This window comes from Astyanax mexicanus, chromosome 2, assembly GCF_023375975.1.
Source record: "Astyanax mexicanus isolate ESR-SI-001 chromosome 2, AstMex3_surface, whole genome shotgun sequence".
Taxonomy (NCBI): domain Eukaryota; kingdom Metazoa; phylum Chordata; class Actinopteri; order Characiformes; family Acestrorhamphidae; genus Astyanax; species Astyanax mexicanus.
In genome coordinates, this window is record NC_064409.1 from 58,579,508 (window position 1) to 58,595,691 (window position 16,184).

A 16,184-nucleotide genomic window follows, 5' to 3' on the forward strand; every position below is an offset into this window, starting at 1 on the left:
GTTGTCACTCCCCGATCTGTACCCCCTGCCCGATTTGTGCCGCGCATGCGCACTGCAAAATGAGCAGGGGGCACAGATCGGGCAGTCACGGCTGTCAACAGTTTTCGGCGCTGTGAGATCCCTGATCAAGCTTAACTTCCGTTTTCTGAATTATAGATAGACTGATTGGTGTTTAAAACTAATTATAATTGGAAAATAATCTGTTTAAATGTATAAGCCTGTGGTGTTTTTATTTATTTATTTTTACATATACCAAGTCTAAACTACTTCACATTTTATTAGTTTATCTTTCTGTAATCTAGATAGACTGGGAGATAAATTACAAACAAAATACAAACATCAACCAGAAAATAATTTATAATTAATAATAATTATTAATTAATAATTATTAATAATTTTCTTTGTCCTTGAGCAGTTGATATATAAACTGTGCATTTTACACTGTGTCAATTTAGTATTAACGGGTGTGTAAGACATTTTAGAAATTTAATGTCTAAGACATTTTAGAAATTAATTTAGTTTACCATTATAACAAACCTATTTGGGTTATACCCATATTATGGAGGTGGTTGTAGTATTTCTCAAGCTAACAAAGAATTTATGTAAAAAAAATATTATTCTTAAAATACACAGCAAATTATTATAAATAACAGGTAAAACACATTAATCAAAATATCAGTTTATTTTACTCTCAGAGAAAGCATGAGAGCGAACCCACATCCCTCTTAACACACACACAAATGTGTATGAGGTGGAGGGACTGTGTGTGGGGAGTGTCCTCAGTGTGTGAGTGAGTCCTGCTCGGGCTGTAACTCCGCCCCCCGAGCAGCTGCAGGAAGATTCTAATGAATATTCAAATATATGTCCAATCACAGCAGAGATCTCAAAGTTTTAGAATACTTAAATGACAAGCTCCTTTTTCATTTTACTTAAGCCCTGTCCACACGGCATTAATTTCTCAGTTTCTCAGGGGTCCTGGGGTAATTTTCTCTTTTATGGCGAGTCCTCTGTAATTTTATTCCATCCAGAACGACTATATAAGTGTTTTTCTCAGGCGTCCTCTGAGAAATTTACAGGCTGAATTACCTACTGTTTTTGCTAAACTTTAATTTTTTATTCCCGTCTGGACGCACATCTGAGTTTCATCCTCACAAACACAAAACCAAGTGGAAATGGATGAGCACGAACGCGATGTCATGTGACTAAGAAAGCCAAAAAAATAACTGGTCCGCCTGTTTTTTCAATTGCAGTCCGGACACAAAAGTTTCATCACTGAGTAGAAGTGTGACATATTTTTTTTTTTTTTTTACAGTTTTTCCCCTTGAAAAAAAAATCCCATCCAGATAGGGCCTATACCACACTCCGGTTTCATATATAATTTCTCTAAAGAAAAAAAAACTTTTAATAGTGTTTTGACTGGTTCAGGGGTATAGGACAGAAAAGTTATAGTGGGGGAATGAAATGTGAAAAAGAAAAAAACACACACACACACAGGGGTTTAAAAAAGCTTCAAACTGTAAAAGTGTTCCTACAACTACTTACAAACAAACAAAAGTAAAAAGCCATCTCTACAGGGCTAAGCAAGACCAAAACATTAACAAAACCCACTCTAACTTCACCCAAAAATCAAAAATAAATTTATCTGCGTTTCTGTCTTTTTTCAGTTATTGTGATGAATGTGTGAATGTGCTGTGTAACTGTTGTGTTGTGTAAATGCTGCAGTAACACCATCTGTTCCAGCACTGCTTTACTACTAACAAAAGCTTTGGAAAATGACATTTTTAAAATCCATTTCCAAAGCTCAGTTTATTTCCATTGCTACTCACCAGCTGCAAGCTTTTAACGAATGAATGAACCAGTGAATCACCCTCTCTTTTTTTTTAACTATATATCATTTACTATTCGGACGACAGCGGCTGAAAAGTAAAGTCAAAATGACTCTGGCGCCCTCTGGGGGCAGACTCTAGTGCAACTTCAACTCGGCCCTTTCTTATCTAATATTTTAGGTTTCCATTATCAAGTACTTTATTTATTTGATTTTTTTTTATTATGAAAGTGAACTGAACTGCTTAAACCCAGATTTGATCATCATGCAATAATACACCAATCAAAAAGGTCATTGGGTGGACAGCACTTGTCTTCAACATTCAACATGCATTTAGTCTCAAGTCTGGAAACTTTCCTTTCTAGATATTTGCACAGCTCTGCACAGCCCTGCATACATACCCCATGCATAATTAAGAAATTACACCACTTCCTGCTGTTAGATCATTTGTGCACAGCTTTACAATTATGAACACACAAGACACAAATGATATCACACAATGTTTTATTTACAGCTTTGAGGTGCTGGTTACTCAAATCATATCTCAGGCGTGACCTGTAACATGAAAATAAAAGATTTGGGTAATTCTTACATTCTTTAATATTTATTTTTTCCATAAATAGAATAACAGATAACAGTTTTAGCAGGCAGGGTCCAAGCTGCAGATGTGATTAAAACGAAAAGCACATTTAATGCTTAAACAAGTTACAACAAATAGAGTGTAAATAAACTATAAGCTCTGACCTTTAAGATGCAGTATGTCTTGTTGAAATAATGTTTACAAGTATTTTTTAATAAACCCTCTAATGGTCAAACTCCTGATGAAAATTGTAAGTGAAGTGTGAATTTACCAACAGGGGAAGAGGGTCTTTCCAAGTCTCCTGTCTGCTGTTGGCCACATCATAGATGAGAGCTGTAATAGAGCCGTAAAGACAAGGTTAAGCAGATTCACTTCTCTAAAATATTAAGAGAAGAAACATAAAGATTTTTTCCAGCATCAGCTGGAGAACTGATTATGTTTTGATGAATTTTAAATATTGCAACACAGTGTACACAGAGAAGCACAACAGAACATTGGAAAACAGTGTAAGGTGTTGGGACCTACTTGGAAGCTTATTCTCTATGCTAATTCTTAACTTTTACAGTGTAAAAATACAAATTGTCTATGTTTAAAGGAAAACACAAAATTCTAAACTCACTGTCAAGCATTGTAAGCACAATCTCTCGTTTCTCCAAAGCACTGTCCACTTCTGCCATCAGCCAGGGGAGGAATCCTGTCTCTATATCTGAGATACAATGGAAAGAATATATACAAAAAATATATAATAAAAAGCATAGACTGATTTAATAGATGTTTAACTGTGTAATCTTCAAATGCCATATTTTAAAAGGATATGAATCACCTCTCTGCACTGGGTCGTAGAAATAGCCCTGGTCTCTCAGAGTGTTGTAGACGGAGGGCAGCAGGTCAGCCAGGTATTGCTGAGCAAATACTCTAGCTGCTATTTTCTCGGCTATCACTCTCTCATTCTCCAAGACCTCTCTCTGCTGCTTAAGTCTGCGAATCTACATCAGGAAAGCAACACACAAGTCTGAAGAGCTGAAGGGATATTATGGCCATATTGTGCCAATTTATGTTTTTTGATTGGCTATTTATGGCCTCCTGGGGCATCACACAGGCAACAAAATCATCAATGGGAAAAGACCTGTAGCACTGGTTAGTATTATGAACAAATATAAAACATAATAAAGCAATGAATAAATAAAATTAAATAGCAAAAACTGTAGTTCTTGGCTTACTAGGAAGATACTAGATCATAGAAGCTCATAATCCAGGTGAGGTTACCTTCTCCTCTCGGTGGCGCCTCTCCTGTTCCTCCAGTCGCTGCACCTCAACAATTTCAGCATTACGCAGCTCCTGGAAGGCGCGCTGTTGAGCCCTAAGAGACGCCAGCTCTTCCTCTTCCAAAACTTCCAGCAGAGCCTGTTCCATGGTCTTTCCTATCAGCACCTCTAACACAGGCTGCACCTCTGTGTCAAAGTGAAACAGCTGTAACAAAAATGGAAAGATTTAGTCTAATGAAGAGTAAACATAAAGCTGTGTAATCCTTTCTAAAAAAGTTTCAAAGGCCTGTTGTACATTATAGATTATTTACTAGTATTCTCTCCCCCAATACCTGAATGGGTTTTACGTGTTACACAAATAACATGACTGCTATGCAAAACCATCATTTAAAAAAAAACAATATGTATATTTTATGAAGGGCAGATTTATAATACTTGATAGTGGTGTTACATCAATTTTTGTTTTTGGTCAGAAACATTTGGAATCTGTGAAATTCTATTGGCTGTTCTTCTCTACAAGAAGCTATGGGTTTAACTTATTGTAGCTGAAGGCTTTAATCTGAAGGGGTGTCCACAAACATTTTAACATACAGTGTAAGTAAGGCTCTGGTAATGTTAAATACATTTTAAAAAACAATAAATGTGTTCGGTCTGTACCTCTCCTTCCTCTATTTGTGTGGCTACATCTTTTCCAGACTTGGCAGGGATAAAGAGAGGAGTGGCTGGTTTGTCTAGGAATGCATCAGTCTGACATCCCACACTGGCATCTTCAGGATGATCACTCAGCTCCTCCAAGTACAGCTCTAAGCCACAAATCAAATATAATAGATTATTTATTAAAATATTTTTGACTCATTAAACTCATTGAAACATGAAGGCTTTGGGTCCATTCCCTTTCATTCTATAACTAGTTTGCCTGGTAAGTACAATGTTTCAACAGTAAAAGTACTATTCTTGTCATTTCTACTGCAGCTCAGCTACTCCATGAGTTGGAAATTAATATACACCGAAAGGGTGTGATGTAGATGACTAACCTCTTCCTGCCAATATTAACAAGAAGCAGCAGCAGCACAGTAATTGTCTCTTTCTAAAATACATAAAGCTCACCGGTCTGCACATCCGTGTGTTTCCTCCCTTCAACTGCTTCTGGGGTTAATAAGCGGAACTGCTCTTTAGCCCTCTTTCTTGCCAGGGCTCTCCTTCTGGCCTCTTGCTGTTTTTGAAGCTCAGCAGGGTCAGGCTGTGACCTCTGTTACACACAGGTTTTTAAATCACTAATTTTGAACAAAGTGACACCTTATATAGCTATATTGTACAGCAGATAAATAATGTCACTTACAAGTGGCAGAGTGTGTGGTGCATAGGTATTTCCTCTGACAACACGCCGATCGTACATAATGTTTCCATATACATATGATTCTTCATTTCTGCATATAATAAAAAAACAAAATAAATATATTTGTACAATTAGTTATACAAACTAATGTCACTTATTGATGATACAAGTCAAAAAGCTATTTTACCATTCAAATCAAACTGAAGAAAACATTCATTTATAGTACACATTCTTATTTAAAAGATTATCAATTAAATGTTTATTATTATTATTATTATTATTATTATTATTATTATTATTATTATTATTATTATTATTTGATCCACAACCCACCCTGACTAGTCATGTTTTAAAGATACATGACCTTAATGTAAGTTGCACTAATAATATGTTACCATTAATTTACTAAAGGGTCCAATAAGATATCCACAATGTATAAATAAATAAATAAATATTTCTAATAATAAAGATGTCTATATTTCTACAGGAAAATGTATATCTATATCTATATATTTATTTACTGAATGGTAAAATATTATTAAGTTAGCAAGTCAGTTGACTTTTTAGTTACATTTTATTATTATTACCTTAGATACACTATTAGACAAAAGTAAAAAAAGAGCGAAAGATAGAAAAACAATAAGTGAATGTTGGTCAAATATAGCTAACCAAGGTAAATGATCGGATATTATAACTAGTAAAACTTTCATAGTTGATTCTAATAGTAAAATGCAGTAACAGTTACAGATATTTCAGTCCGATTTTACTTTAGTAAATAAAGTCACGGTTGGCTGGTTTTACTCTGCTCGCTGTAATAGGTTAAACAATGTCAGGTGAATTAATAGTTACTGTCTTACTGAATCACCGCAGGGTTCTTGTATTTGAGGCGCGTTGGAGCAGGTCGTGGTCGACTAGAGAACACATACGCTCCGTTTGGAGCCTGGTTGTAGGGCTGTAACGGCGAAGCCATTCTTGCTCAGTTAAATATCTGTTGAGATATAATATTTAATGATAATATAAACAAAGAGACGCAGCGGAGTAAACAATTTAATGAACCTCTGCTGCTGCTGTTGTTGTTAATGGTGGTTTCTAGGCAACAGTGACCGCTACAAGTTAGTGACGTGTCGTTTTAGCCCCCCCTTCCCCCCCACTCTCTATTTATATCAGAGTTTATTATACATATTATAGTTCATTATATATATATATATATATATATATATATATATATATATATATATATATATATATATATATATATATATATATATATATATATATATATCAGTGGTGTGCAGTGAGAATGTATGGGGTAATGTAAGGGGTGACAATAGAATGTATAGAATAAACATCTAAATCCCAAATCTAAACCTAAATCCCAAACCTTACGGACATCAGCTTTAACATATTTGTATAGTTAGCATTATGTATCTAGAGTAGCTATAGCTAGCTTATATAGGTTTTTTCTGTTTCTGGCCAGATATTTTCCAAGCCATTACGTGTCTGGCCACAAAAAAATGTTTCAGATACATGAAGCAGGTACACCCAAGAAGAAAGGAAAAAATAAATAAATACCCGTCAAACCTGTCGTCAAAACTCTTGGGGGAAAATGAATGGACAACACTGGATTGAAACAAATCTTGTGAGGTTGCAGAAGCGTATCGAATCAATTCCACAGCGAATGCGTGCTGCGATGGCGGTCCAATGAGATATTAGAGTGTGTGACCCTTTTTTTTGGCCAGCTGAGAGCTGGACAATATATCTATCATATTGTGATACAGTTTCATTGTGAGATGTTCACCAGAAAAAAATATGAATCACTGTATTAAGCACAAAAGAGCATTTGAATAACAGAATAGCAGCAACTATTTTGTCTGCATTTTAAAACATGATAAATACTGTGTATTGTGAAAATGTTGTTAAATATTGTGATAATATTTAACTATACCATATCACCCAACTCTATCAGTGCGTGATTACATAACCAAAGGTGCTGGCTTTTGTATTGTTCATATTAGTATGGAATTGTATTGTATCGGCCAAAATTAAGAAATATATTGTGATCTAGATTTTTTCAGCCCTAATTTTTTAGATCATGTTATACATATATTATACATATATTGGATGCTACGCAGTATGTTTTGCTTTCAATTTTTAAATAATAGCAAATATTTGGTGGTTTTAGAGTTGGAAAATTAAAAAAGAGCCTTTTTTAATTTTAACATTTTGAATATTTACTGTGAGAAATCTTCCTCGTTATATCATATCAGTAAACACATCGAAACGCTAGAGGGAGCCCGAGAGAGAGTACTCAATGAATTAGATGAATGAAGCTAACCGGCTAAAAACCTACTGGAAAATAATGTAACCCCTTCTATTAATTATTTAATTCATGCAGGTACAACGGAGTATTTATTTATACATTTTCCTTTTATACAGGGAATGGGTTTTAGGCAGTAAAGGCGCTAGTATTTCTGCTACTGTGAGCTGATGCTGGAATTACAGTCAGAGCACGTTTAAAACGCTTATAACTGGAGTTTAAAAGCTTTAAAAAATTATGTCTTCGGTACTGAAACATTTTATATTGTTCTGTGTAGAGAAATGTTGTTTTTTTTTTCAAAATAAATATTGTTAAACAGTTATAAACTCAGATTTTGCTTAATTGCTCTATATGAATACATTTGTTGTGGGCTTGTTTGAGAGCGACCTCTGGTGGTCAACCAAACCCAAAAGAGGTTCTTAGTGTTTATTCTCCTCTTTAGAAATGCTCTAGTAATATGTACAGTTGGTGAGCTGTATAATAATTCTTTTGTTTAATATTATTTGTTTGATATTCCTAAATTTTATATAGGAATTTATGGTACAACATTTAAAACATAGGGAACATAGCGTCTGTAATGATAGTTGTGTACAAAGTTTTGGGAATCCCTTTTCAAATTAAAAGAAAACCTTAATCACACATTGGTCCCGTCTAGGACCGACATTGTACAACAGTGTACAACCAAAATGAGGCCCATATTTCATCCCTCCTGGCCCTAACTGACATCCATGTGTAGGGCCAACACGGAAACTGTGTATATATATAAAAAAAGAAAGATCCCACATGGGCATGCACCCCAAAATATTAACTTCAGACTATAAATATTAATTGTATCTTACATTGTGTATAAACATATTCTCTCTAGAGAATGCACATTAATTTCCATTTAGCAATTCAACAAAACATGTTATTTGACTGGGGTGGCCAAATCTTTGCAATACAATAGGGCTAAACTGGATGTGACATTCTTAGGGTGAAAGAAAAAAAATGACACAGGGTATTTTATATTATAAATCCAGTCAGCCATAAAAAATCACACACACAGGGCTTTTTTTGTTGTTGTTAAATGCAGCATTCAGCAATTCTGTGACCCAGTCTCAAAGAAGCTCACAAATCCAACATTTCTACTAGGACAGCAGTTTCTACACTACTTGTCATATAGCCCGCGTCACATAACCTGGTTGGGAAAATGTCATATGTCCAATGATTTGTTTTCATTTCATTTTGTCAGCAGAACGCTGTAAACCACACTGTTGGCAGTGGGGTAAAATGGTGGTAAACAGAAACATGGCTATGCTGAATACAGCCATGGTGGATATTTTTTGTGTTACTTTTCTCACCGCACATGGCTTACAAATACTTCGATAAACAAATTAAAAAAAGGTGTTAAGATTAATTATGTCCATTAGTGGACACATTGTGTAAACATCAAACAGTGAAGGCTAGGAAAATAAATGAAGGCAAAACCTGAGTAAGAATTCAAGTCTAACAGGAGAAATATGTTTGGAGGACAAAAAAAACAAAAACCCTACCCTAACTGTGAAACATGGTGGAGGATTCATCATATAGTCCTGCTTTTCTGCCTCGGGTACTGGACAACTTGTGATCAGGGTGCAAATATGAATTAATTCAAATGTGTATCAAAACAGTTTACATGATTAATGTAGTACAAGAGCAGTAGAACATGAGGGTAAAGAGATGTTTAGTGATACAACAAGAAAATAACTTAAAGAACACAAATAATTCAGGTAATTAATAGTTTACATTAATTGTTGTTTTTGAAATGGCAAGTTCAAATGCTAAATTGAGAAGCTTTTGAGACAACATGACCTGAAGAGGGCTATGCAGGTAAGCAATGTTTTGTGTATTGTATTGAAACATGTTTGGATATCCAAAATTCCTACAAAACACTGTGCAAACTTTATATGCAGATACATAACAGTGCTAGTAACTGTTAGAAACTGTCTAAAGTTGCTACTCTAACTGCTACAAGAAAATGTTTGGTCAAGATAATTGCTGATAAACAATATACATGACTTTTCCTAGCCTGCACGGTGTATTATTAGATTAGTTAGATTGTGATTAGCCATTGTCTTGAGTCAGATAATGATCAGACCACATTTTACAGGAAATCAAATGCAGAAATTGGGTGCTTTCAAATAAAAAATGTTATGACATTATCTCATAAAGTAGAAACATTAATATAACAAAAAACCTTTATAACAACTTTGACATGGCTCACAAGTACAAATCAAATGTGTATGCATACACAGAACAATTACATTTATATAACACAGACATGCACACTCATTTTCTAATAAAATAAACAAACATTTCATTTCTTTGGCTAATTCTCCAGTTCTTTTACAGATTTGATTCTTTTTACTTTATATGATTGTCATCCCTTTATAAATGTTCTATAAGATATGCCACATGTGTAGGTAAAGCTGGTGGACTGGGGTACAATATTTCACAACATACAGATACTATGTAGTGTAAAATTATATTTTTTACATATATAAATTATTATTTTAATGCTGACGCAGCACATAATCAATAATAAACAATGTAGGGCCACAGAGAGCTTTCAGTTCTCTTCTGTAGGGCTGCACATTAAGTGTCGGATTCCCTGACAAGGATTAAGGCGAGTCCTAGACTACATTTTCCTTTCATGGAAATGTGTATTTAAAAAGCTCTGTAGTCCAAGATTAGGCTTAATCTCTGTTTGGGAAACTACACCTTAAGGTTGAACAGAGGTATAAAGGAGTTGCTTAGAGTTACCTTATTAAAACACAGAACAAATGGTCAGAGGAAGGGCACTATAGTTTAGGGTGTGTGTATGTCCATCCATATTGAAATTTCCAGCTGCACAATATCCAGGTTCCCTCACCTGGAAAACCTACCCATGAACTACATTTCCACTTAAATCTTCTTGGTTTAAGCACAAGTATAACAAGTACACACAGATTACACAGTTGTCAGTTCAAAATGGACTGTGGAAAGGGCTTTAACAGCATGTCACCAAAGACAAGCCCATCTATACACTGAATATTATAAGTCTTTTCACAGAAGGTGGAGTATATTCTGTAGCAACAAAATTCCTAATAAAAAAATATACAGTACATCTAAATCCAGCGTTATAAACAGGTGTCCCTTAATTGTGCAAAATTTCCAACAGCAGTGAGATCACACATTTAGGTCCCTTTTTCATAAAGACGAAGCCACGGTAATTTCAGAGTGGAGAGGACAGCAGAGTGTTCGGTGTTGTTTCATACTGAAACGTTTGTGTGTGGGCCTGCTCTCTCATTTTGGCTTTGATCTGTTCTCTCAGTTCACAATGTGCTTTCAAATCCTTCACTTCCTGTGGCAGAGTGCTGCTCCACACCATTAACACAGATTTCTCGTCTGGCACACACACAAAGAGAAAATAATGAACAAAGAAATGAACAAGTCAACTGAAACCTCCTGAAATAACATACAAATAACTGCAATACTAGCCCTTGTTGAGCACCAAGATGTACTTACCAAGCCTGTTCTGCTCTTGAGACATGTGGAGCCGCCTACCCAGCACCAGAATGACGCTTTTCCGGCTTTCTGTTTCTGTAACAAAAAGTAGTATTTAAATCACCCATCTTAAATTCCTGCATACAAGAAACAACTATAATGCATTATGAGCCAGTTTCTTTTTCAAACAAGGATTAAGTCTCATCACCGTTTTCCTTTCGATGCACAATCTCGACTCAGAATTTTATGTAAACCAGGTCAAAGACTAATACCCGCCTGTAAAAGCAGCCCTACAGTATAAGACACTGCACAATTGGACACATTTGGAAATTTGTATCTGAGACATGATCTGTCTTGGACAGATTTACAGAGATACTGTAGATAAGGATGTCCAAGTGTAACAAGTGTTCTACATACACAAACGGAGCCTAAAAAAAACAAAATAAAAAACACAATAAAACATACAGAACTAGAAAATGACTACGTTGGCAATATTGTATAAACCATACTTACAAAATAAAATAATTACATTATCTTTATTATCATTATTGGAGATGTAAAATAACAAAGTAGAACTACTTCACTAATGTACTTAAGTACTTAAATCCTGTATCTGCTATCTGAAAATGGTGTATAATTTTTTTCTCCAACTTCCTATTTTATTTCACTACATATTTTAGATGTTTAATACTTTTACTCTGATTCATTTCTTATGTGCTGTTCAGTGCTAGATGCAGTCCTCCAGGTGGACAACTGTTTTCGGTTGAGCTGCCACTTCTTACGTGTGTGTGTGTGTGTGTGTTTGTGTTGACTATAAATTGTATAAAATATGATACTAAAGTGTCCTTAGGTTTTTAGAAAGGCCCTATATACATGTACCTTCATTCATACATTAATAACTGATTTCTAAACAATAATTTCTATAAACATTAAAGCACTGTGTGAAAAGCCCAGAGCAGAGCAGGTACCTATCAGAACAGAGGCCATACTGCGCACTGAGTGGCAGTTGGGGTTGATTGCCTGCAGCAGCTCACGCGTGGACAGATCCACCAGCAGGATGTGCCCGGCTCTGGTGCCAATCCACAGGGTGCCATTATGCTGCACCAGTAGGGTCTTCACACAGGCCCAGGACGACTCCATTATTCCAGCTGTCTCACAACTCAGTTTGGTCTTCCTGAAACAGCAAGTTCATTAATTCAGAGGTTAATATACCATCTATGAATCAAACTGAATATCTGATAATGTTTCATCATTTTCCTTACAAAGTACTTCAGACATTAATGTAATAATTGACATTATTAACCATAAAAAAACTAAATGTCATTATTATTTACAACATTCTTAAGAATTAAAATTTAGTAACGACTAATAATGTCTTAACTAGTGTCAATTAATTATTAATTGAGATTCATTCTACCCTTATCGTAAAGTGTTACAAAAGTTGAAATGTTTGTGGACATCTAATCTTTTAATGTATGCATTCAGCAACATTCTGAATGTAGCTGAACAATCTATGTTGCACCCACAACATAAATTTTTAACCTAGATGTCATTATGTAGCATTTTATCTAAAACGAGCAGCTTTAAAATCACTGCAATAAGGAGAACTGTGTCTGCTTTTATTATTATTATTATTATTATTATTATTATTATTATATGCAAAAATGTACGTGGTGAAATTTAATGAAAAAATAGAAAGTAACACTTAGTTAAGTATCTATGAGTCCTATTGAACCTATTGAAATGCAACTGAACTGCAATTTAAATGTAAATGATTCACTATTAAACCCTACACCTAGCCCTAACCTTACCATTTACCCTTATTTTAGGATTAGAACTAAGGTTAGATTTAAAGTTTTAGGATTGATTTGTGGTTAAAGTATGGGTAAGGGTTAGACACTTATAGACACTTAGAGTTTAACTACATTTAACAGATATTCAGTTAAATGGTACTTTTAAAACATGCTTGTTTAATCTAAAATGCTTATTTATGAAGTTATGTACACATGTTCACAGCATGTAAGTGTGTGCCGGTGTTTACCTTAACAACTGCACACAATCGATGAGGTCAATCATCTTCCCGCTCTTCTTGTCCCACACTTCTACAATGTGTCCCCCGGTCTTACTCAGATAGATGTGCTTTTCCACCACCAGTCGAGAGATACACGCCTCACTGCTGGTTGATCTTTGCTGACTTTTCAACAAATGAACAGCAAGAACAAAGCATGAGCTAAATGGCATTTAATGCCTACAATCTAAACCAATACACAATACAGAGGAGGAATTCACGCGGGTACATACACAAAGAGTTTGGCAGTCCAGGTGTCTATAGTCTTTGAGATGCTGTAGTCCACAGACAGTGAAAACGCTTTAGTGCCACAGCCGGCCCAGATAGTGCTGCGGTCCTGAGAGTGGCCTGACAGACCCAGACACATCAGCGGTGTATTCACATTCCCAACCTTCACCACCTTCACTGGAGCACCATCTGCACACTGGGTTGGGAAAGACCAGAAAGAAAGCTTAAGTAGCTTTAGCTTAAAGAATTAATTCCAGCAAATATTCCATTGTAAACCATGAGGAGAAATACCTTTATTACTGCATCTTCATAAATGACAATGGTTCCATCTGCTGTCCCCACTAATAGGTATTTCTTTAAACAGCTGATAAAAAGACATAAAAATGAATATTGTACTTAAGATGCAGATACAGTACCGTGGAATTGAAATGATGAAAAATTGTGTGTGTATGCTCTCTGTTTTAATTCAAAAGGATTAATAAACATTTAGCATGAACTGTTAAGGAAATACAGCCATAGTCCTGTTCATGGGAACCGTCAATATGCAGTCAAGCTGATGCAAGATTTTGAGCATTTTTAGAGGTAGGTAGAAATATATTAATCTGGATAGCAGAACTGTAGAAGTTGCCAAATAAAGCCATTATTTACTGGCAAGGAAATGCTTTAGGTGGGCATCTGGGATGCCCATGGGTTTGTTAAAAGTGATGCACATATTTATAATTCAACTTACTGTATTTTTCAAAAGGTGAAACAAAAATTCTTTAATTGTCCCAAAAATCATCAGGGCGCCTTTTGTATGGAGCAGTAAAGCCACTCTGCTGAAGTGCAGCATTATAAAGAGTTTCAGTTTAGTTCTTCAGCAGTAACAGCATTAGCCGCTAACCGTACTAACCGTGATCTGTCAATCTAAGCTTACTGTAAATAAACAGAAGCACTTAACTCACCCAAATTTTCAGAAGAGAAAACATCCAGTATTAAAGTTTGACTTGTTTGACCTGTATGAAATGTTTTTTTAAGAATTACTGTTTTGTTTACTTAGCTTAGCGTAGATGTTCAGGTCTCGCCACCCAGCGGCGAGATCTGCTGAATTGAAAGAAAACATGGCGACAACCCTGTTCCTTACTAGAGAGAATCTGGTACGCCTTATAGTGCGAAAAATACAGTATAATAAAAGTTATATGTATACATGTAATAATTATTTTTGAGCCTGTGAAAGTGGAGGGATGTTAATTTCTAAACGGTTAATATATTATTTTGGTTACACTCTTCAATTTAAATAGAAAGTCTCTACCGTAATCACACAATGATTGTTTCATTTCAAATCCACTGTACTTGTGTATAGAGGCAAAATGACCAAATATTAATGATGTGACTTTACAAAGTAAAGCAACATACAGAAATGAGAAGCCAATGAAAAGCTACCTGCGCTGAGTGGGTGTGTGAAAGAACAAGGAGGTGACTGAATCCTTCACACTCTGCAAATGGTGCAAAACTTGAGCATTCTTTGTATCCATTACAACCAGTGATCCCAGCTGTGTCCCTGCCACCAGCCAATCATGGGACTCCTCAGGCACTCTTACAGTCACCAGGCAGAGCACAGGGCTTTGGTCAATCTCCTGAGAGACGAAAAAACACAAATCAGCATGTTTCAATGTCATTTTACCATGTCATATTAAAAACATATGAATCATTATTTTTTAGTAGTTTAGAAATGTAGTCCTCTGTAGTCTGATATGTATTGTACCTTATCTTATATGACCGTTTTTTTTTTTTTTTGTAGATTTAATGATTTGGCACTACAGTGACAATAGGTAAATAATTAACAAGAACATGTGTTAGCTAAATAAATACTAAAACTTTTTACCAATCTGGTGCTTTTTTCAGTCTCTAGATCCACACAGGTGACACAGCCGAGCTTCTGGCTGCTGCTGCCACCTCCCATCCAAACTCTAGCACCTGCACCTCCGTTCACACTTCTGCCCACACTTCCACCAACACAGGAGACAACAAAACATTCACAGGGCAGCCCGTCCAAAGTCAGCTCCCTAATCAGACACAGCATCTCGCCTGAGCTCAGACGATCAAAGACCTACAATGGGGTAAAAGCAACAAGTTAAAAAAAAACAAAAAAACGGAAAAAACCCTTACACACAAATCACCCCTGTATAAACACATTGCTAAAAGAAAAGTTTTTTTGGGGGGGATGGAAGTAACATCAATGTTACCTGTGCAGAAGTGGGTCTGTCCTGAGGGTTCTCATTCAGACAGTCCTTCATTAGGTTCTGAAATCCTGACCATGGGGAACAGTGGTAGTGCTCTACTGGATCTGTAAAAGTAGTACCAAGACAAGACATATGTTGGGTACTGTTGAATTAATTGTGAATTAATTGTGATTTTTAAACTATCCTGTGCATCACAAAATGTATGATTAAATTGATATATTTTTCATTTGAAAATAGCTTAAACAGTACTAGTAATTTTTGCATGGTGTGTGCATATACAGTGCCCTCCCTTGTGTCTGGGACAAAGACAATTTTTTTCTTTGATGCTCCTAAAGTTGAATTTCCAAATCAAACCAATCAGATGAGATTTAAGGTCTCCTTCTGCTAAAATCCACTTCGAATCGATCAAGAAAGGCTCTCTATGAAGTCTGAAGGAGCTATAGCTAAGGGAAGCTTACAGCTCTGTTTACTGCTTACAGCTCTGTTTACAGAGCTAGTTAGCATTAGCTTTCTTGTGTAAGTAACTATAAGTTTAAATTGGATCTCCGGTGGATTCTGCATTTTACAGATACCTTAAATATACACTAGAGAAGCACGGTTTGACAAGGTAGCACGACTTAACAGAACACCGGTCAAAGCAGGCACCGTTCGCTTATGGATTTTGTGACTTAGAACTGACTCTGGGGCTTTGATGTGGTGAAACTGCACATCAAAGCACAGAATCTTAGTAGCGTTTGTTTAGCTGAAAGAAACGTTATCAAAGGTATCAAACACTATTCATTTTAATAGTGTTAGGTTAAGTGTTCATTGTACAATAACAACATTAATTTAGCTTCATA

The 16,184-nt window shown here is 35.6% G+C and overlaps 2 protein-coding genes across 2 annotated transcripts in view; both read right to left on the minus strand.

Annotated features, from left to right (window-relative positions):
- Nucleotides 1-2,312: 2,312 nt before the first annotated feature.
- Nucleotides 2,313-6,094, minus strand: LOC111193056 (radial spoke head protein 3 homolog). The gene is made up of 9 exons (XM_049474649.1): nucleotides 5,864-6,094; nucleotides 5,010-5,097; nucleotides 4,778-4,919; nucleotides 4,328-4,473; nucleotides 3,672-3,875; nucleotides 3,229-3,391; nucleotides 3,025-3,111; nucleotides 2,677-2,738; nucleotides 2,313-2,380 (listed from the first exon to the last, which is right to left on the minus strand). Exons 1-9 carry the CDS (start codon nucleotides 5,974-5,976, stop codon nucleotides 2,363-2,365), a joined length of 1,023 nt encoding a protein of 340 aa, XP_049330606.1. The 5' UTR covers nucleotides 5,977-6,094; the 3' UTR covers nucleotides 2,313-2,362.
- A 2,914-nt stretch (nucleotides 6,095-9,008) lies between these two features.
- Nucleotides 9,009-16,184, minus strand: part of lrrk2 (leucine-rich repeat kinase 2) — a 51,459-nt gene continuing 44,283 nt past the window's right edge. The window contains exons 43-51 of the mRNA XM_007228205.4: nucleotides 15,349-15,449; nucleotides 14,988-15,212; nucleotides 14,546-14,739; nucleotides 13,415-13,487; nucleotides 13,129-13,319; nucleotides 12,869-13,021; nucleotides 11,796-12,001; nucleotides 10,849-10,923; nucleotides 9,009-10,728 (exon numbers count right to left, since the gene is read on the minus strand). Of these exons, the coding sequence (XP_007228267.3) occupies nucleotides 10,556-10,728; nucleotides 10,849-10,923; nucleotides 11,796-12,001; nucleotides 12,869-13,021; nucleotides 13,129-13,319; nucleotides 13,415-13,487; nucleotides 14,546-14,739; nucleotides 14,988-15,212; nucleotides 15,349-15,449 (1,391 nt within the window). The 3' untranslated portion in view covers nucleotides 9,009-10,555. The remainder of the gene's footprint in view (nucleotides 10,729-10,848; nucleotides 10,924-11,795; nucleotides 12,002-12,868; nucleotides 13,022-13,128; nucleotides 13,320-13,414; nucleotides 13,488-14,545; nucleotides 14,740-14,987; nucleotides 15,213-15,348; nucleotides 15,450-16,184) is intronic.

Coding starts and splice junctions, on each gene's coding strand:
- LOC111193056 (XM_049474649.1), bottom strand. CDS start 5,976: ATGGCTTCGCCGTTACAGCCCTACAACCAGGCTCCAAACGGAGCGTAT. Junction 5,098..5,863: donor AAGAACCCTGCGGTGATTCA/GTAAGACAGTAA, acceptor TATTATATGCAG/AAATGAAGAATCATATGTAT. Junction 3,392..3,671: donor GGCGCCACCGAGAGGAGAAG/GTAACCTCACCT, acceptor TTCCTGATGTAG/ATTCGCAGACTTAAGCAGCA.